Source organism: Phoxinus phoxinus, assembly GCF_949152265.1.
Source record: "Phoxinus phoxinus genome assembly, chromosome: 18".
Classification (NCBI taxonomy): domain Eukaryota; kingdom Metazoa; phylum Chordata; class Actinopteri; order Cypriniformes; family Leuciscidae; genus Phoxinus; species Phoxinus phoxinus.
This window is the reverse complement of record NC_136893.1, coordinates 11,543,852-11,566,922: the sequence shown is the minus strand read 5'-3', so window position 1 is coordinate 11,566,922 and position 23,071 is coordinate 11,543,852. Positions and strand designations below refer to the sequence as shown.

Sequence of the window (23,071 nt, the reverse complement as noted above, 5' to 3'; positions counted from 1 at the left end):
GGTGTGAATAAAATAAACCACCGCTAAAAACTCGGAGTCTAAAATATACCAAAACTCACATTCAAACCAAAATATCTGACTTCTTGTTGGTCGGAGCTAATGACTGTAAATTAGAAAGTTGTCCGGATCGAAGAGAAGAATATACGTACCGAGTTTGGTTACTGTAGGTAAAACTAATACCCCATTTTTGACTAAAGGTGGCGCTACTGAGCCCCTTACCACGCCCGTTTCTGAAACTTCGCACATGTCTATTACACAATAAATGTCAAATGCATGTTGAGTTTCATGCAATTTGAAGCATGTTAAGAGCCTCAAATGCATCCAAAAAGAATATAAAAGTTTAAAGCGTTGCCATGGCGACAGTATTAAAGATGACAATAATCCTTTCACAGGTCTACATCTGTCGTGTGTTTACGTTATACAGATGAAGTTTGAAGCAAATCGGGTAAAAATAAGAGGGTGAATTCAAAGCATTTTGAAAGTGACACACTTCCTGCTGCCAGTTGGTGGCGCTATAACTTTGACTCACAATAGTCACATCCATGTGATCGGCCTCTTACAACAAACACACTGCTGAAGTTTCATCAAGATCAATTAATGTATGAGGATGTTATAACACACTTCCTGTTTCCAATATTCGCCATAAATTCGTTTCCTCGCCACGGCCAAACCGTTCGAGATATCAAAAATCCCCTCGCAATTTAGCATCCTCCATGTCTTGACTTCATGCACACCGAGTTTCGTGGTCATCCGATGAATTCTCTAGGACAAGTGTTTCAAATGCCAGAACATGCGTTTCCATACAGCCCATAATAGCCGACTTCCTGTTGGACTGGCGTAAAACTTAGAGCACGAAAGTTGTTCGGCCCGATGAGATCTATACGTGTACCGAGTTTCATATTATTACATGCAAGCGTGTTTGAGATATGGACATGTTTTTGAATCCCATTCCAGGGGGCGCTGGCGAGCCCCCCTGCCACGCCCGGGTCCCAGCTTCAGTCGGGCCCTAATGGCCGCGGGTTCTGACATTTGTGCAAAGTTTCAAGAGTTTTTGAGCACGTTAAGGCCCCCAAAAGTGCCCAAAAGGTAGTAATATAATAATAATAAAGAAGAAGAATAAATAATAATCCCATGGAAAACAATAGGGCCTTCGCCTTTTCAAGGCTTGGGCCCTAATAATAATCCCAAGAAAAACAATAGGGCCTTCGCCTTTTCAAGGCTTGGGCCCTAATAATAAAGAAGAATAATCCGAAGGAAAACAATAGGGCCTTCGCCTTTTCAAGGCTTGGGCCCTAAATATAGCTGCAAGCAGCGATTACGGGCCCAAGCCGGTGGCACCGCCACCCTGGTGCCTTTAGTTACACTAAAGGCACCGGGGTGGCGGTGCCCCCGGCTTGGGCCCTCCATCGCTGCTTGCAGCTATATTTATATATATATATATATATATATATATATATATATATATATATATATATATATATATATATATATATATATGGGTCAGTGACGTTTTAGAATTTCAAAACAGTAAAAAAATAAAAATGAAAGGACAAATTAAATATAGCATTTTTTGTGTAAATCTATGTGTATATTTTTTGTTTTTATTAGTGCCCTTTATAAAAAATAACAATATATGACATTTTAATGTGTTTCTTTGTATACAGTCCTTGAAAATGTCATAAGGTAAAACGAAGTGATTTTTAGAAATAAATTAAATTTGATATTCATGACAGTTAAATTCAACCATGAATGTAATAGTTGATCTGTAAGTATTCTATAACAAGTTGCAAAATGTAAACACCTACACCACAAATACTAAATATTTTGTTTTTTAACAACTTCAGCATGTCATCTATGGACATTTGTTCTATTTTTTTAAAAGAAATTAGTCAAAAATGCCTTGATGTTATATATATATGTATATCATACTAGCTCTCCTCCATTATTTTCATGAACCATGTAAACAAACAAAGTATTTTTATTTATTTTAAAATGCAATGTTTTACCATATGACATATTTTGTTTTACCGTATGACATAGTACAATTTCAATGTTTCATTGCATTTTTAATGTAATAAATACATGTAGGCCAATTTAAAATGATTTCAAAGAAACACAAGGCATCTCAAGTTTCTTTATTAAGTTTCAACCTTTTATTAACAGTAGAATATATTTACCAACACATGAATATTTCTTTTAGTCAACTCAACTCTCTTTCAGTACAAGGAACACATAGGACGTGCTATATGTAATACATGACAATATCATTCAGATTTACAACAGTGAGATAACTTGTGAAAAAATCAGTTTTTAACATTTAGTTTAAAAAGAACAGTAAGGGTTCATGGGAGTTTGCCCAGCCAATCCACATGTGCTTTGTGGATTTGGAGAAGGCATTCGACTGTGTCCCTCGAGGCGGCCTGTGGAGGGTGCTCCGGGAGTATGGGGTCCGGGGTCCTTTGCTAAGGGCTGTCCGGTCCCTGTACGACCGAAGCAGGAGCTTGGTTCGCATTGCCGGCAGTAAGTCAGACTTCTTCCCGGTGCATGTTGGACTCCGGCAGGGCTGCCCTTTGTCACCGGTTCTGTTCATAATTTTTATGGACAGAGTTTCTAGGCGCAGCCAGGGGCCGGAGGGTGTTGGTTCGGGGACCATACGATTTCGTCTCTGCTCTTTGCGGATGATGTTGTCGTGTTGGCCCCATCAGACCAGGACCTTCAGCATGCACTGGGACGGTTTGCAGCCAATTGTGTGAAGCGGCTGGGATGAGAATCAGCGCCTCCGAGGCCATGGTCCTCAGTCGGTAAAGGGTGGCTTGCTCCTTTCAGGTTGGTGGAGAGTTCCTGCCTCAAGTGGAGGAGTTCAAGTATCTTGGGTTCTTGTTCACGAGTGAGGGAAGGATGGAACGGGAGATTGACAGACGGATCGGTGCAGCTTCTGCAGTAATGCGGTCGGTGTACCGGTCTGTCGTCTCGATTTACCGGTCAATCTACGTTCCTACTCTCACCTATGGTCATGAGCTGTGGGTCATGACCGAAAGGACAAGATCCCGGATACAGGCGGCCGAAATGAGCTTTCTCCGCAGAGTGGCTGGGCGATCCCTCAGAGATCGGGTGAGGAGCTCGGTCACTCAGGAGGAGCTCAGAGTAGAGCCGCTGCTCCTCCACATCGAGAGGGGTCAGCTGAGGTGGCTCGAGGATCTGTTCCCACCGGGAGGAGACCCCGGGGAAGACCTAGGACACGCTGGAGAGACTATGTCATCATATACTCTCACAGTTATACCTTTCCCTCCTCTTGGCTAGGTTCTCCTCTCTAGATGCAGGATCTGCCCTTAGCTTTGCACGGAAATGTGCACCCCTCTCCTTACTAGAAAGAGACATCTGTAATAATGTGAAAAAATGCTTAAAATAGGCAGAAATATATTATATATGTTAATATTAATTCATATTAGTTGTACAAACTATATATGTGATATAACAATTAAGAAATAACTAAATAATTCAGTTAAATGCTCTGTGTCATATGGTATAACAACATGTCATACGGTAAAATCGTTTGTCTGTATGACATTTTTTGTTTGCCCTTATGACAGTTTCATGCTTTGTCATTTATAACAGGCAGTTGCTTGGCCACCTCCTTCCACCTTTACCATTAACCTTGACTTTTAAACTTTATATTTCACCTGTAAATCAATATTTTTTCACATTTTAAATGTATTAAACCCTTTTTTGACGTTTGACCATATGACACCCAAATCTGTGACACATGGTAACACTTGGAAAAGGTGAAATTACCTCAAATGTAGGAGCAAAATCTTAAACTTACCTTCAACTTGGCTGGTCTTCAGGGGGTCCTCTGAGTGATGTCATCCAATGTCACATGACTTAAGTCATTAATATTCAGTTCCAAAATGGCTTCTAAACTTTGTTTTACCATATGACATAGAGAAAATGTGTCTTTGCGGAACAATTTGTTTTAGATACTAATGACATTTCTTAAAGGTCTATCTTACTGATAGTTTAATATGCTTTTCTTAAGACTTGAAAAAATATGCCAAATGAAAAATGTTATCATTTTGAAACATTTTTAATCATTTTAAATGCAATTGTCTTAAATAACTTTAAGTGAATTCCGTTTGACCGTATGACATTTGACCACATTAATAGTCTAAAAGTTACCTATTTTTGAAATTTTCACACAATTATGAACAGTGAGGAGGACAAATGATGTGAGATTAAAACATATATATAATTTTAAACCTATTTTATATAAATATATAATATTTATTGCTCCTGGAAGTGCAAATCAGTGCGGCACGTCACTGACCCATATATAAAGCCGCCACCCCGTTGCCTTTCGGGTTCCTGTGCACGACGGGCAATAACGTAACCCGCTTTGACTGTCGAGAGGGCAATATAGCCCTATGTATCACTCGATTTTGTTTAACCAAATGTTTTTTTACCAAAATATGTTATTTATCTGATTCATCCAACCCTATACTGCACTCTTTTACTAATACTATATTATATTTCATAGTTTTCATGTCTTGACCTCAAACTTTTTGCTTATTTTTAAGTTACACATAATACATTGATTGAAAAAGAAACTCAAACTTTTTGTTTATGGTAATATTATTTGATACAGAAAGAAATAAGTGAGACTGTGGGAGTGAGGGGAGGATAATGACAGCCAAAGGGAGACAGAGACAGAGACAGATAACTTTTGAAACTAAAAAAAATGACATCCTAACTTTGATAATGTTTAAATATTAAAAATGTAGCATATCATTAATTGAAATTAGTGTACTTTAAAACACTTGTTTAAAATAAAAAACACATTTATACATAGTATAAAACACTAGATGGCACAATTGTTCATAGTCTTTCTGCTCCCCTCCCCACACACACAGACAGGGGGGCTGACTGTGTGTGTGTGTGTGCCCTCCCTCCCCTCCCCACACAGACACACACACACAGACACACACACACAGACACACACACACACACACAGAATGGCTGGGGGAACTCTGTCAGAGAGAGGCAGAGAGAGACAAAACCACATTCAAACCAAAATATCTGACTTCCTGTTGGTCGGAGCTAATGACTGTAAATCAGAAAGTTGTCCGGCTCGATGTGCACAATATACATACCAAGTTTTGTGACTGTAGGTAAAACTAACCCCCCCACTTTTGTCAAAAGTAACACACTTCCTGCAGCCAGTTGGTGGCGCTATGACTTTGACTCACATTAGTTACATCCATGTGATCGCTCTCTTACAACAAACACGCTACTGAAGTTTCATCAAGATCAATTAATGTATGAAGACGTTATTACACATCGTGTTTCTCTTTTCTCGCCATAATTTCGTTTCCTCGCCACGGCCAAACTGTTCGAGATATAAAAAATCCGTCAGCAATTTAGTATCCTCAATGTCTTGACGTCATGCTGAGTTTGGTTGCGATTGGATGAATTTTCTAGAAAGAGTGTTTCAAATTCCAGGGGCATGCGTTTTCATACCACCCACAATAGCCGACTTCCTGTTTGGGCTGGCGTAAAACTTAGAGCACGAAAGTTGTTCGGCCCGATGAGATCTAAATGTGTACCGAGTTTCATATTATTACATGCAAGCGTGTTTGATATACGGACAAGTGTTTGAATCCCATTCCAGGGGGCGCTGTCGAGCCCCCCTGCCACGCCCGGGTACCAGCTTCAGCCCGGCCGGGGGTTCTAACCTGTGTGCAAAATTTCAAGAGTTTTCGAGCACGTTAAGGGCCCCAAAAGTGCCCGAGATTTTGCACACAGCAGAGAAAGGGTTAAACTAAACTAGCCCCCCTCCTCACACACTCACACACACACACATACACAGATCCCCCCTCCCCTCCCCACCCCACACAGACAGACACACACACACAGAATAGCAGAGAGACAGAGAGAGACACAATTCACATTCAAACCACAATATCTGACTTTCTGTTGGTCGGAGCTAATGACTGTAAATTAGAAAGTTGTTCGGCTTGATAATATCAATATACACGCTGAGTTTTGTAACTGTAGGTAAAACTATAACTAAGTTATAACACTTTATGCATCCTTTTTTAATCATAAATTCGTTTCCTCGCCACGGCCAAACCGTTCGAGATATCAAAAATCCGTTCGCAATTTAGCATCCTCCATGTCTTGACTTCATGCACACCGAGTTTCGTGGTCATCGGATGAATTCTCTGGGAGAAGTGTTTCAAATGCCAGAACATGCGTTTCCATACAGCCCATAATAGCCGACTTCCTGTTGGACTGGCGTAAAACTTAGAGCACGAAAGTTGTTCGGCCCGATGAGATCTATATGTGTACCGAGTTTCATATTATTACATGCAAGCGTGTTTGATATACGGACATGTTTTTGAATCCCATTCCAGGGGGCGCTGCCGAGCCCCCCTGCCACGCCCGGGTCCCAGCTTCAGCGCGGCCCTAATGGCCGCAGGTTCTGACCTGTGTGCAAAGTTTCAAGAGTTTTTGAGCACGTTAAGGCCCCCAAAAGTGCCCAAAAGGTAGTAAAATAATAATAATAATAAAGAAGAAGAATAATAAATAATAATCCGAAGGAAAACAATAGGGCCTTCGCCTTTTCAAGGCTTGGGCCCTAATAAATAGTGGAACAATTAGCCTTTACATTTCTAAGGACAGAATTCCCAGTGTATAATGTAGAGCACCATGGTATAACAAAACTCAGTCATAATTATAATTGTTGGCATTCTCAATGCCTCCCAACTCAACTGAATCATGCTACTGTCATCAAACATATTCCAGCTACGCAGAGCAGATTCATATAACATGACCTTGAAAGTATAAAATGCATAGGTCAAACAGAAATGGACTGTAATAGAGCCTGCAATAGATTTCAAATGTTATACACAATACAGGACCCTTGTTCTCATCCAGCCATTCTACAAGCATTTCAGACTTAAGCTAATCTCGTAATGTTTCGCACCTAACTATTATACATATCCCATGGATTCCAGTTAACCATTCAGAATTTTTACTGTGATCAAGACATTGGTGCAAGTTAATAAAGGATGGAGGAAATAGTGAAGTTGGCTTTCTAGGGATGTGCTAGTGATACAATGTCGCCATGTCCAATATTTGGTCTTGGCAAACCGCAACTGTAAATATGAGAAGGAAATGTTTAGTTGTTTTTTTAAATGAAACAATGACAACTCTTCAATGCATGACAGAGCAATATAAATGTTATAATACAGGCAAATAGAGAGATGCATTATTTTACATGTGTGTTTTCTGAAGTGGTACTAACTACTAAATCCCCAAAAGGACACTGACTGCAAACACATAACAACAGTGCAGTTTAACATGCCAACATCCTAGAATAATAGGAATACAACATACTAAACAATCCCATTAAAATAGCAGTTGAATTTTAACATACAAGTGGTAATGACCATGACAAAAATCGCTCATTTTCTCAGAATGCGGTTGGATAACAGTACTGAACATGTGCAATCATTCTACAATGCATTCAGAAATCACAACACTGATTTTACAAACCCAGTTAAATAAAACCAAAAACATGCACACACATACTCTCCCTGTGAAAATTTAAAAGCATTTAAAACCAAAACCACATTGATGGTTTTGACATTAACAAACGCAGCCTGAAGAAAGATAAATAAAGCAGGCTGATTTTTACACGAGTAAATGATCTGCACTACTTCATTTCTTCCACAGGAACAAAGAACTGCAATGCCACTTGGTCACACGGTCGCGGTGTGTCCGCTTTGCTACACTTAGCTTTGTACATGAATTGCTAGTCATAACAAGAGGAGACAGTGTTATCCACGTTTTTTCACATTCTCACAACAGCAGTAGAGCACTATATATAATCGTAGATTAACGCTGAAATATGACATATGGTGCATTAGTGAATGAGGTTGAACAAATTAAACATTCTTTCAAAAAGTCCATTTTGGACAAAAGTGGTGAAATAAAAACAATGATAAAACCAAAATGCCTGTCACAGTTCAATTGTCATTCCTGCCAAAAAACCATAAAAATAATTCAACAACAGTAGGTCCATGGAGGGAGGTTGCGCTGATATCAGCGGTTGGAGGCTCATCCATGATTGGGAACGTTGATGTTGGAGAAATGGAAAAGGGCTGGGATGGACTCAGACTCAGTAGTTTCATCTTAGATGGTGAGGTAGGCCTCGTCACAACTTTAGAAGGTTCAAAAAAGGGCTAAAACTGGCAGACTGCTTTTGGCGCAAGTCTTTATTCGCTTGTCCGTCTCTGTGGAGATCTGCAGTGTCCCACGTGTTTCAGATCTTAACGTCTTCTTGGACGCTGAGTTGCGAGAGAGTCTTCTTTATCCGCAGAGCCGTAAGTCGCGCCGCTCCGTTGGCATACCAACACTCCCGCATGATCTTTCCCATCACTCTCAGCGCCTGAGGAGAGAAACCACAAATCAAAATGAGTTTTCCAGGCTCTCTCACAAGTATGCCTGCGAATCACAGCTGAATTTTATTAAAAGGCTGTATTTTTACATGGAACAGTCTCAAGATGGCACGTGTGAAGCATAGTGCACTCAAAAATGGCTTTTCAAATTGGCAAGCATTTTTGTGGTGAATGCTTCACCCTTATTTGAGTATTTGTTTCTTATTATGGTCTACTATTATCATCATTTACTAAAAGTCAAGTATTGACAACAAAATGTGGTTGGTCAATTACTGCAAATGTCAATTATATGACCTTTTATATAAGTGGGATTGTCTTGGGCACAATAAGCTAAAAAGAGTTTTATACCTCGTAGCTCTGCCACCAGTTGGGCACATTGGGCCGTAGTCTCTGGTCACAAACCACCTTCCTCATCTCTTCTATGGAGGGATCAGAGGGCACCAGATCATAGTAGGGAAGCTGGTAATCTTCATGAATGCCTGAGAAGATGGTCAAAACGTGAGCTTGTTTAGTGTTGAATGGCTCAATGCATCTATATCTATATTATTTAGTGTTACTGATCATGTGTAACAAAATATATCAGAATTCCCAGTCCCAAGGGGAAAAAAACAATGCATTTTAACTGCTATATGATACATTTTTAATCTCTAAATAGAATATATAGTGCCTTACACACCCGAATCATTCGTAGATGCATTGGATAAAAGTCCAATATAAACTCAAGAAATGTTTTTTTTTTGTATAAATCCCACACATGCTTTAATACGAAAGTTTATTAGCAATGTTTCAGTCAATAGACCTTCCAAATATTTAATCTCTAACTGAGATTAAAAAATAAAAAATAATTAGCAATGTTTAAAACTGTCGTGTTGCCTAATATTTTTGTGGCAACTGTGATTCTATTCATCAATAAATCCTGAAGATAAAAGTAAGTCCAAGAGAACCGCATTTATTTGAAACAGAAATCTTTTGTAAAATTATAAATGTCCTTTTGATTAATTTAATGCGTCCTTGCTGAATAGAAGTATTAAAATCTAACTGACCCCAAACTTTCATATGGCGGTTTCTAAACACCATTTCACTCACAAATTAATAATTAAAAAATATGTAATTGAAAACCCCATAATGACAGACCACTATTCAGGCACTGAAGTGAGACACGACCCCCAGAGCTCTATGGCACCTACAGGCTGTGAAAGCACTGATTTAAATGACATTTCTTAAGATGCTGTGGGTGGATGATTAGTCAGGCTCTTTGCAAGCTTTTTTCCCCTCACCTCCAGCATTACACCGTCGTGCAATCTCCCAGTATACCAGTCCCAAAGCGTAGATATCAGCACACTTGAAAGAATCAAAATGCTTCATGTTGATCGTTTCATCTAGTACCTCTGGGGCCATATATCTAATAGGCAAAATAAATTCACATCAAGTAATGCAGTCTTCATGTTAAATTCACATACAAGCAGCGGTTAACAGAATTAGTAGTAAGAGTGTCTGGCGGTAGATGTACCTTTTAGTGCCAACCCTCTGATTGGGGGCGATGTCTATAGTATCAGTGATGGACTCGTGCCGTACAGCGAGACCCAGATCTGCTATGGCACAAGTACCATTCTTTTTCACCAGGATGTTTTTAGATTTCAGGTCACGATGTGCAATGCCTGGTTTCCCTGTGGGAGGAGAACATCTTGGTTTAGTTCGGTTTTGTGAGTACAGGATTTCAGAGATTACAGCTCATATAACCGAAGCATCAAATGTATTCATTCAGAATTACCCTGCGTTCCCAAGATCTCCATGTGCAGATGTGCCAGGCCACTGGCTGCTGAGAGTGATAACTTAATCATCCCCTCGATAGTGACGGAGTAGTGGTTGAGATAGTCAAATAATGAGCCGTGTTCATGGTAGTCAGACACCAGCCACAACTGTGTCCATGTGCCATTGTCTAAGAAACGAAAAGTCAAAGCAAAGAGGTGTAAGGGTTGAGATGGAGAGATGGATAGATAGATAGATTAGATAGATAAAGTACAACTTACCTTTATTATCGGCAGCAATGAAGCCTAAGATGTTCTCATGACGGAGCATGATGGTCTGGTAAATCTCAGCCTCGCGGAACCAAGAGCGCTCCTCCCTGGATGAGAAGATCTTCACAGCCACATCCCCTCCTCTCCATCTCCCCCTCCATACTTCTCCAAAGCGACCTTTACCTATGATCTCCTGCAATACAATTGTCCTGGCCACTGTCCTCTGAACAAACAAGGGCAGACCTGCAATGAGAGAACACATTAGCACATGAACAAAACACTTGTCAGATATGCTGGTGAAGGATACAGATTGCAGCTTACCAGATCCTGAACCAGAGGTGGACAGATCGAAGATGAGATCCTGTAAGGTCTTGTCTTTGGCCAAGTACAGATGATCACAGGACGGATCCTCAACGTCGAGTCGCTGCCGGTGGTTATAGTTCCGTTGGTGGTACTGGAAAACGAGCACTCCAACGATGAGCAGCAAGCAAAAGAGGAAGACCGGGCCTGCTATCACTGCCACCAGCTCTACTGGACCCCAACTGCCCCCTTTACCTTCAGGAATCCCTGGAAGAGACGAGGAAATGCACTGATATTAAGATTCTGTACGATACTGAAATTAAGTATTTTCATGTTGTAGCCGATAAGAGACATGGCCAATATTAAAACCAACTAAAATCAACAGTTTTAAATGCTACAAGTGAATGTAGACATCACACAATTATAATACAGTATGAAAAATGTAAATTACTTTTGACATTTGCTAAACATTACATTTAGAGATTAACTGCAATAGTAAGGTATTGTAATCGTAGGAATAAGGGGAAAATACATACACAATTACATATCCTATATTGAGCAGCATAAAAACGTAAATTTTGCCAGTTAACTGAAAGAGTACATGTATATTCTACTTTTTTTAATGTTCTCGAAAGTAGCCTCTTATGCTCTCGCCAAAGATGCAATAATATAAAAAAAAAAACAGCAAGCCGGTAATATTGTGAAATATAAATAAAAGAACTTCTCTATTTGAGTATATTTTAAATATAATTTATTCCTCTGATCGCAAAGCTGAATTGTCAGCAGCCAGTATCACATGATCCTTCAGAAATCATTCAAATATGTGGATTAATATTTTTGTAGAAACCATAATAATTTTTTTCAGGATTCTTTGATGAATAGAACTTTTAAAAGAACAGCTTTTATTTGAAATACAAATAATTTGTAATATTATACAGTCACTTTTGATCATTTGAATGCATTTTTGCTGAATAAACAGAAAAATCTTACTGAGCCCAAACTTTTGACCGGTAGTATATTTTAGCCTGTACTCCTACCGTTGGGAATCTGGAGGTTGATGCTGTTGCAGAAGTCTGTATAGCAGCAGTGCGTGTTGAGCAGGCCTTTGGCACTCAGGCAGTAGACGGGCTGTCCAGGTGGAACCAGGCTGACCCTAGGGAGGCAGATCCGTACTTGCCGCTCCTCCTGACCATTGATGTGGGACGTAGAGGTCATGCAGGCCCCATCAGTCTCGCACACATATCCGGAGTTCTCACATGCCGTGCAATTACACTTAAGAGCTAGAGAGGAAGAGAGAGATTAAAGATTCATATATGACTCTAAATAACAATATGTTCATTGTAATGTCAGATCATTAATGAGGATGCATTCAATTCTTCCTTTAGCGGATGCTTTAAGTGAACTGTGCTAACTCAAAATATCCTCCAGAGGGCAAGCAAGACCAATTTAAGGAAAGGAAAACACTGAGTAAGGAAAGTCAGGCAGAAGCACTGCATGCAGAGTTCAGTCCGCAAAGAAACTGAATCCGCCACTGCAGATGAACCCAAACAGACTGTACAGCAGAAGCTGGCATGGGATGGCCTGATTTGGATCCCCCACTGCAGCACCTTTATATCAGCACAACATACGCACAGACTGTTTTGCTTTATTGAACAATCATAGAAACAAATAATGAGCAAGGTGAATAGATTTGTATACATGTATGGGCCATTCTACAGAATTGGTTCAAAGTCAGAGTTCGAAACGTTTTGAATATTTTTTTTTATGTATGCAAATTGTATAATATCCAAGGTACACTTTTCTAGTAATTGTGCAGTTAATTATCATATTGTATTTTCAGAACGTTTTGGAATATTTTTCCTCTCCCCAATTTTGTCACTACCGAAACAATAATAAATATTTTAATAAGGCGGCTTATATTGACCTATTCATATTTTGTTTACATCTACCTTGTAAATATATTTTTTGCTATAAAAAAAAAAAAAAGGTTTTCACAGGTAAATCAATAACAATTATAACAATATTACTTGTGTGGTTTATAAGATTTGTTGTATTTTGAATCCAATCTTTCTTTGAAATCAGTATGACATCATATTTTCTAGGCGGGTGTTCTGCGTTGTTGCTAACTAGCCAAAAACCAAAAGTCTCTCAAGTCTCAATATGGCTCAGGTGCTTCCTTCACTGTGTCAGTAATTACTCGCCCTCATGTTGTTCCAACCCTGTAATACTTTCATTCATCCACGGAACACAAATTAAGATATTTTTGATTAAATCTGAAAGCTGACTCACTCCTCCATAGGGTTATATTGTAATTGAAACTCGACGAGAATACTTTTTGTGCAGCGCTTCTGGGTCGTTATTTATTGATTTTTTTGCACACAAAAAGTATTCTCGTCGCTTGATAAACTTATGGTTGAGCCACTGTAGTCACTTGGACTATTTTAACGATGTCTTTAATAACTTTCTGGGCCGGCAAGTTTCAATTACAATAGAAGCCTATAGAGGAGTGAGACAGCTCTCAGATTTAATCAAAAATATCTTAATTTGTGTTCCGAAGATGAACGAAAGTATTACGGAGTTGGAACAACATGAGGGCGAGTACCGGTAATTACTGACAGAATTTTCATTTTTGGGTGAACTAATCCTTTAAGAGCCGATGCTGGAAAGATCAAAATATCATCCAATTTATTACAATGTTACTAACTAGAGACCATTAGATATAGGGTTTACATCCAATAATTGAAATACATCGGAAAGAATCCAATCCGATTCCAGATTCTTAGACATTGCAGGACGTGATGTCACTAGATGCGACCCAGGGCTACCTGTTTTTTCTCATCATAAGAGCCGATTACAGTTCGGTACAGGCATTAGAAACGCCGCGTCTTTGCAACAGAGGAATTCCAGCCGCTGTTTTGACTCCTTCACACATTTTCTCAGTTCTCAGCTGGTCATATTGCCATCATACGTATATAATGAGCACATTTAGCCCAGCACACAGGCTCCATTGTTTTGGGTGTTCGGTAAGTTACGTCACAAAAACTTTTTTTTTTTTTTGTATCTTTCAGTTGGGTCTTAAAAATGCCAGTGTGAACGAACGGGACTAAATTGATTATTTTCATCTTTTTTTTGTTGGTCTGGACCAAAAGAACCAACAAATGTGAACACACACCCAAAAACTACTATGGTACCTACCATGTACCTTTGTGTTTTCATTATGCCCGCAGGCTTTTAAGATCATGTTGTTGATAAAGACATCATTTATATTCAGGGGCTTTCAAATGGTCACCGTGACCGAGGACCATATCACCTTTTGTAACCATTTTACATCTGTCATCACTATTAGTTATATTTGTGTCTCTTCAGTAAGTCAGACAAACCAAGACAGGATATGATGACTGCTGGTACACAGACTGCCGGGGGTTACCGAGGTCATGGCACGAGGGGTGGCATTCACACTACACCGGCGCCCCTGATTTTATCCGAGCCGCATACAATGGCAGGCCACTTAAGACAAATTGCAGTGGTTTTAAAAATAACAGGACTTCAGAAGCTTGACGGCTGATCACAACAGGGTCCGCCGAGGGACAAACAGCACTTTAAAGCCCAGGCTTTTCTGGGCGTCCCTGTCAAAAATGTTCTATTCTAATCCTTTCATTTCAATGCTTTTCGTTCACCTTTCCCACATGTTCAGGCCTCTGTTTGTACCGTGTACTCCTACTGTCACTCATCTCACTCCAGAAACACTTCATCTGACTCACTACACTTCCTCCCACAGTTTTTCACACAGGTTTTATTGCACAACTCATGACATGCAAGTGGCTGAACCACACCCTTCTGAACAAGTGTCAACTTCGCTTTTTCACCATGTGTGTGTGTGTGGGGAGGGGTGTATGTGTCAAGTGTCATAGAGCAAGAGAGGGAGTGCGAGAGTGTGTTTGTGTACTCTTTATAAATCTTATAAAGGCTGTGATCTAACAGACACCGAAGCGCACTGCCAGTAACCGTTAGTGGAGCGGATCCAAGTCAACTGAAGTTCACATGCACAAGGAATTTCCTGCAGATTACACGGAGGTAACCAGGCCCTGATAACAAGAGAAAAACAACCCGGTGCCATAATAACCCTCTAATGGAGCACACACGATATCATTAAATCATGGGGCAGCAAATAGAATGACTGTAATTGCCTCAGTGTCTTGCTAAAGGGTTCTGAGAAAATGCAGTGTAGTTATCACTTTAATCACAATCAGGATAGCTATACTTACATCTGAAGGGTGTCTTTTTATGGTAAAAAAATATTCCAAGTTATGCTCAATCAGAGGCAAAATGTTGATTAGGACAGTCACAAGACGTAAACAATATGAGCATTAACATGATTTTACTGTGGGGGAAAAAAAACACTAACCTTAATGTTAGATTCAATTTGACAATTTTGTGGTCATGGCAACAAAACGCCTTATACCCTAAACACAAGTTTTGACAGAAGACTTATGTAAGTGCTTTTAAATAATTAAAAACTTCTTATTTCTGCTTTGAAATTCTCTTAAAAACAGCCCCATTCACTAAAATTGAAAGAGCTTCACCATAATGTAGAATTTTTTGTGGTAAACATAATGCCATAAATCTAATATGCAGAGACACCTATAAGTAACCATTTGTAGGCTGCAAATTAATGTACTTTAAGAATAATTTCACTGAACAATGTAATGATTGGGTGTTGTTAAATATACAATTTAAATGTACCTTGTCATTTTAAAACAAAAGGTCATAACTCGATCTTCCAGTGAAATGACAGAATACTATCTGGTGATGTATGCTGGACTTCTTTAGTTAGTCAGCTTAAAGCCCCCACCCTACATTTTTTATTTTGCGGTTACACTTGGATATACGGAACAATACAGAAGAAAATATCTGTCGCTATTTCCATTTCATCACAAGGACATTTTTCTAGTAGTAGACCTAGTACCTTACACAACAACCAAATCTTCATCAACTTTTGAAATCTGACAGCTAGGGAGGCCTGTTTCCACCTTAGAGTAAAAAATAAGATATAAAGTCATAATCCGAAATAATTGTAACTGTATTTCTTGTTATTGCAACTTCAAATCTCACAATTGTGACTAACTTACTAAACCAAACCTTCTACAACATCATTACCAAACACCAAATCACTTGCACTACAGAAACCCGACACTTTCCACTCAAATTCCTGCAATATGGTCTGCAAAACTTCAAAAAGACCAATCAAAGTTTATGCAAAGCCAGTTGACAGAACGGTAGTGAGTGGCTCCAAACCTTGCGGAAAGGGAGTGCGAGCGGTTCAAGCCAAGCGAGGTCTTGTATGTGCATAATTGGTGGCCTTACACTGGCTCTTTGTGTGGAGATTAAGGGGACATGAGGAGGGATTGGGCGGGCTGTGTCTGGACAAAGGATGGGAGTGGGCTGTGCGGTGGAGGATGGGGCAGTTACTGTTAGAGTGGCTGGGGGGTAGGGGACTCCCCTGACATGCTTTTAAGAGCTGCCGTTGAAACAGATACGCCAGGACAGAACACAGAGAGGTAACAGAGGGCGACTTACAGAACCCCCAGCTGTGATGGGATTTCGGCCGAGAGACTAGCTATGACAGACCTTAAAACCCTAGTCTAGACTTGGCTTAACCCAACAGAAAGAGGGGAATTCAGTAAAGGACAACATCAAAACCTCACTGCCAGTGTGAAGTTCCTATCATTCCAGTCTTGTTTAGACAGGAAATGAAAACCATTGCGGCAAGACGTGAATGAAATCTATGTCATTAACAGTGTGCTTGGTTGATCAGAGCCTGGCTCATGGAAAGTCTTTAGTCAACGGTGAAGCCACAAACAACTTCACATTACTGGTACTGTGACTAAATCCTTCACTATGGAACAGAAATTTCACAACCTCTCCTTCAAGAGTAACGACGTTCCATGTTGGGGTCAAACCAAGGATTAAGAGCTCACAGGGTTTGTGGTTTAAACACTCAGACGCAAATATTGCCCCCCACGACACAAGCAGTCCTCTCATATCTATTACAAATGGACGGCCAGAGCGGTGCTTGCATGTCTCTCGTTGGAGGCATTATCTCTTGCTTCACCTCCTCTGGATAATGAAAGCCCATCATCCTCCTCTTTTAGCAGGATGCCAGGGGCTACTGAGAGCGGGCAGACTGAGAGAGTGCAGTTACCCAAGATGCATAGAGCTGAAATGAGATCCATTGAGCACCCAGACAGGGAGCTGATTAAGACATGCCGACGCCACCAGACAGAGCGCGCACGCACACACACACACACTCACACAGACATGCACAGCGAACTACACTCACAAAATCAATGCAGTGAAAGGAAGGGGAGCTTCTTTAGAACCCTCATGGTCAAATTACTCATCTGCTCCAGAGGAACGAATGTCTCTTCCCCAGCCCACCCGAAAACATTCAGGGTTTTAATGAGCAGCAGCCTAAAAACTATTTCATGCGACAAAGAAATACAGTCCTTATGACAAATATTATAAGGAGTGCATTAGTTTTAAATAGGTACACTAGATTAATATTTTTCAGTGTTTTTGAAAACATGAAAGAAATTGACAATGTTTTTGAATATATTTTAAAATGTATTTATTTCTGTGATGGCAAAGCTGAATTTAGCCGCAAACTCCAGTCTTCAGTGTCACATGATCCTTCAGAAATCATTCTAATATGCCGATTTGCTGCTTTCTTATTGTTATCAATGTTAAAAACAGTCGTGGCTGCCTAATATTTTTGTTGAAACAGTGACACTTTTTTTCTGGATTCTTTGATGAATAGAAAGTTCTAAAGAAAAGCATTTGTTTAAAAAAAAGAGAGCATTATATATGTCATTTCTGACACTTTTGATCAAATTAATGCAGGACTAATCATAAAAAAAAAAAAATTTACTCAAACTTTTGGACGGTATAGCATAGTTTGGAATTAGATAGTCTATACCCGGTTTATATGCCATACAATAACAGTTCAATGCTGGTCTATTCTGTACACAAAACTATAGTCAAATATATAGTGCACAAGTCACCATAGTAAAATATGTTGTTTTTTCTTTTTTGGAACTTGACAAACATGGTCAGAAACTGTTGAGCTACATAATGACTAGCAAAAAAACTATTCTGTCTGATGGAAAATTAATGCTATACAGGTTTGGAATGACATGAGGGTGAGTAAACAATGACACAATTATCCCTTTAAGCTTATAATACAAATGACCCTTATTTTAAGAAAATTATGAACGATAATATTTTAGTACTAGGCGGAAAAAATCAATTAAATGCACTATTTCTAAACAAGCACAGTAATGTAGGTCACACAAAGGTCTATCTCTCTATGTAATCGGCACTGCCCGCCGGCCATTCGGGTCATTAGCAAGGTCATTAATGAAGCGGAGACCAGCTTCAGTCGGCTGTGACCGTGGACTCAACCCCACCAGCCGGCTTCCCCAGACACACACTCGCACGCACACACACACTCCCCATGAACCCACATATCTTTCTTTGCTACACTTTCCGTACTCTGATCTTATATACAAGCACACACATGCAAAATATGGCTTGATGTGCTCCCTTTCATTTCCATAACAGCACTCACACACAGCACCTGGAGGCCTCCTGTGATAAAGGCTTCAAACGTCTGCTCCTTCCTGCCTGCACAGCACAAGTTCAGGGCCTTTGTGGTTCAGAACATCTCCATTATATTTTTATACATTAACAAACACTTAAAATTGCGAAAGTACCTTTGTTATAGAGAATTAACTCACTTTTTCCACTTTGGCACCGCAGTTATGAGGAGTGGGAACACATTAATGGTCATTTCTTGTAAGCAAGTGAGTCACTCATAAAATGTACGTTTGAATGGCTTAATTCACCATTCCTGGAGCGTTTTTCACCAAACGTAAATGTGGAGGAGCTGGGACTTGGAGCATGTTTAATACTCAAGTTTGGTCTGTGTGAAGGGAAAAGAAAAATGTGGGAGAGAATGAAAGATGATGAGAGCGACGCACCCTGCCTCACGGCTGTCTGCCTAGCTCACAGTGCCCATATCACATTGCTGTTGTTTTCTCACACAGCCCTGCGAGAAGCGTCACACGGACATCTAGAAGCTCGAAGACTTGCGAAAAGCCAGTTTATCAAAAACAAACAAAAAACAGCATGCTTCCTGAGAAACTAGGCAGTGATACTACAAGTCCAGAGCCTTAGAGCCCCCGGGTTCAACGGCACTACGCTGGAATAATTACCATTACACGGCTGGAGTCGCCAATCCGTTTCATTTCCACTAGTGTCCAACTACCGGCAGCTGTGCAAACCCATCACTGGCAGCCCGAAGGCGCCTCTCGCGCTACAATCCGCTCAGTGTAGAGTGACATTGAGGCGACCCTGTCAGACGTATTACAGGTGGGATCTGTCCGTTTAGCATTTCCTATCCAGTCCTATTGGAGCATTTGGCAGCATTTTGTGCAACAACCGTTTGCGAACAGATGCTTCTTGGAAAAAGATGAGTCACCAATTAGAGATCACAGATTGCTTAACTTTCTCAATTCGTAGATGAAAATGGCCCCTGCTGTGATACATTTCATTACACAGCCTTCCTTGAAATGTCTGGAGCACAGCAAGTCACAACAAGACATTTTTTTTTTTTTCAAATTTTAAACACGCTTTAAAATGCATTAGTATTCTAGTTATGATCACCATGCTAAAAAAGGGGCTAAGTATTCATACCATTTTGTTGGCTTCTCAGTATAATATGAAGAGCATCACACTGATTCACAGTTTTGTCCTTCCAGTGCACAAACAGTTATCGTGCTGTGCCATGCAACCACAGACATGTTTATTTGTGCTGTGGATGTAACCACCATCAGTTTGGCCATACAAAAGAAAGGCAGACTCCCTTGACAGGCCACTGAATAGGGCTCATTGCCCACATTTCCATTACAAAAGACCAGACTCAAAATCTGACTTCAGTCTGAACTTGCTGAACGACTAGCTTCCCATCGTACTCTACGAATGAATTGTACTTGCCAGGGGTTATAAAACATTTTATAAAACACAAATTTAGTTTTCTAGAACATTACAATTTGTGAATACATTAAGAAACAGTCCAAATCGTCAATATTTTAGGCCTTATGGATCAGTAGTCATGGGGTCAATGAGGACTGTTTCACCAGTTGAAATACACAATGCTGATTAATGTAAAGAAACGCCACCAGACTGTTTTGTAAACAGGGTATACCACAGCAAACGATGTACTAACAACATTTATGAAATAATCTAACACATATTACAAACAAGGCCCGTCATTTTTAAATGAATCACTGGAATTCATGTAGAGCTACATGTCACAACTAGCACTGGGAAGTCAGATTAATTTCTGTGAATCGGTTCTTTTGAATAGCTATTCCTCTGAACTGAAAAGTTCTCTTTGAAATTGAAACTGTATAAAATTAGTATACAGCCTACACCACATTACAGTAATAAATATTTGTTCTCCTTAATTTAATTACATTTTTAAACACTTTTATTATTATGTTCTTTAAAGTTACAAAACAAAAAAGTAAGAAAATCAGTGATTATTTTAGTTTGAATCGCTTTCTTCCGAACATTTTTCTCAAAATAGTAAAAAAAAAAACGACAAATCAATATTTCTGGTGATTTGGACATATCCATAGAAGGCGATTCTCGCTTCAACACAAATTTCGAAAGTTAAGAAGAACTACTCGGGTCGATTCAGTCCTGTTCGCGAACAATTCGTTCAGACTGGTACTGTGAACATGAACCGGTTCAAACGGAAAAGATCCGAATCAAGAGCACGATTCATTTACGAATAGAATGAGAACGATCGTCAGTCGTCACAACGTGCGACCAACCAGGTTGGCGTTGCAAGTGGGCCTATGTTAAATGTAAGTTTTGCAACATCTGACATCAGTTCTTCTTTGAAGTGCTGTGAAATAGTGGAGGTTTGGCCATAAGCTGGAGGCCTATGCTAAAATTCACCTCACCTAAATTCGCCTTTGTGCAAATAAAACTTGAGTATTTTAAGTATTTTAAATTGTAAGTTTAAATATGCATTTAATTTGTAATGTAAACAGGCCTGTAAACAGAGGTTGTGTGTGTGGCATGTATGTATATATATATATATATATATATATATATATATATATATATATATAGCCTATATCACACACACAGAGAGAGAGAGACGCCTATTTAGACCTATACGAGTGTATTTGGTTAAATTAACAAGGGGCAGCAAAACATACGCGTGGTCATATCTTACACGAATCAGTCTAAAATTATAAATAAATAGCCTACAATTACAAGTCACGCGCATTGGAAAATATAAACCTAGTTCTATATAAGGAATGATTTAGGCTACAGATGACTGGTTTACAGCGCCATGATGAGCGTCAGGCTGCCCCGTCCAGCACAGCACAGCCTGGCCACACTCTCTCCACACACCAGCAGCCTATCAAATAAATAAATACACACAGAGAGGTGACACACATACAAACACCCGACTCACCATCGCCGACCGCTATTAATCCACACAGGGCGAGCAGCGCTACAGCAGTTCGTCGTGGAAGCATGACTGCAAGATTCCCATCTCTTAGCATTAATGCATTCGTTTTGCGTGATATTGACAAGCGAGCGAGACTTCCAACACAACCACAAACCAACCAACCAACCATACACCGCCTGCCAGGCTCGGCTAGACAATAGTGGGTTAAAGGGGTGTGCCTAGTTTTAAAGGGGAGGGCTACACGCCTGGTCTCCTTTGTTGTGGTGAAATGTCTCTTTACAAGGACTCATTTGTGAATTGGCCTGATGGTCCTGTCTGTAGTTAAGGTCTCATCAGGATTGTTTTTAATTTATTCCATGTCGTATTTTATGTTCAAGACATTTAACTTATGGTAGGCTATGCCAAATGTAAACATGGAAGAAATTTAGGCAAATATTGATTTTTTTTTTGTATTTTTTTTTTTTAAATACTGGGATAAAACGGATTACAAAACAAGTAAAACGGTTTATGTATCAAGGAATTAATCTGTTCAGAATGTTCAGACGCAGCCTAGCTACTAATTTTCTCACAAAAGGTGGGGTTTTCCTGCTCTTTAACTCAAAATATGGATCAACACTCCTAGATACAAAAACAATGTTTCATACAATTTCTAAACAAATAGCCTAATGTTCTCATTTTTTAATAATATAATATTATTCTAAATAATCTTGAATTTAAAGTGATTTCAAACTGATTTTCAGTTTCATCTATTACATTTTAACCTTGTAAAATTGTAACTGATCGAAAATTTATCAAATAAACATATTTGTGGTCAATTTGTGAAGGTGTACGCGTGTGTTCAATGCAGTAGACATTTTGTAATACTTAAATTGAGAGAAATTAGTTAAAATGATAAAACATCTTTTAACAGTTGTGTAAACAAATGAGTACAATAAAAATAAAAATGTATAAAATAATTTGTAAAAACATAGGGCAGGTATTGTATACATGTTTTGTCTCATGTTTCAAGAAATGAGTTATACAAATAAATAAATTATTTCAACTTTATTTTATGCAAACTGACTAATGGAAAAATTACACACAGGCCATGGGCATATTTCATGTAATTGTCTCTCAAAAATCATATAATGTCCTTTTCATATGTTCATTATCAGAGAATGTTTTTAAATGTATATTAAATGGTGTGATGTGTATAATAGCTGACAGATTTGCAGGCCAGCAGGAGGTGTTCGCTATTCTCCAGAGTCTCAGCATTAATATGACTCAAGAGCCAAAGTTACCTTTGTGAGTATAGGACATACATTGTGCGATGTGTGTGATCCAAAGGAGCTTACAGAACCCCTGTGAGCAGCATTCAGGACTCCCACAAAAACCACATGGGTTAAGCTTTAGAGACCTCAGACCCTCAATAAAAAATCACTGATTGAAAAAAACAAAAAAACATTAACAAAGTCCTTGACTTAGTATGAAAAAGGAAACTGTCTTCAGGGAAAGAAGTCAAACATATTCCTATAGGAGCGCTCTTGCTTCTGCCAGGACCTCAGGATGTTTACTTCCTCTAAATAGCAGGGCAGATGCGAACTTGTGATTTTAATTTTGAGGAATAAAGAGACATTTGATGCACTCACTATTTGTCCTCTTAATGGCCACATGACACGAGGAGAGTCTCGGTTAGTGCATTAAGCCTTATGGGTACATAAAGAATGATGTACAAGATCTAATCTAATTACACTGAAATTCCT

The 23,071-nt window shown here is 39.4% G+C and overlaps 1 protein-coding gene across 1 annotated transcript; it reads right to left on the bottom strand.

Moving 5' to 3' along the window:
* Positions 1 to 6,637: 6,637 nt before the first annotated feature.
* On the bottom strand, positions 6,638 to 21,648 carry acvr1ba (activin A receptor type 1Ba). Its single transcript, XM_079588922.1, has 9 exons — positions 21,333 to 21,648; positions 11,815 to 12,057; positions 10,799 to 11,044; positions 10,490 to 10,720; positions 10,231 to 10,398; positions 9,970 to 10,126; positions 9,737 to 9,861; positions 8,808 to 8,938; positions 6,638 to 8,449 (listed from the first exon to the last, which is right to left on the bottom strand). Exons 1-9 carry the CDS (start codon positions 21,496 to 21,498, stop codon positions 8,324 to 8,326), a joined length of 1,593 nt encoding a protein of 530 aa, XP_079445048.1. The 5' UTR covers positions 21,499 to 21,648; the 3' UTR covers positions 6,638 to 8,323.
* Positions 21,649 to 23,071: the final 1,423 nt, after the last annotated feature.

What these genes read in the sequence shown, in the direction of transcription:
- acvr1ba (XM_079588922.1), bottom strand. Translation starts at nt 21,498, where the DNA reads ATGGTTGGTTGGTTGGTTTGTGGTTGTGTTGGAAGTCTCGCTCGCTTG. An exon ending in ATTAATAGCGGTCGGCGATG is followed by an intron (nt 12,058 to 21,332) that starts GTGAGTCGGGTG and finishes CTTCCTCTCTAG; the next exon opens with CTCTTAAGTGTAATTGCACG. An exon ending in CACCTCTGGTTCAGGATCTG is followed by an intron (nt 10,721 to 10,798) that starts GTAAGCTGCAAT and finishes CTCTCATTGCAG; the next exon opens with GTCTGCCCTTGTTTGTTCAG.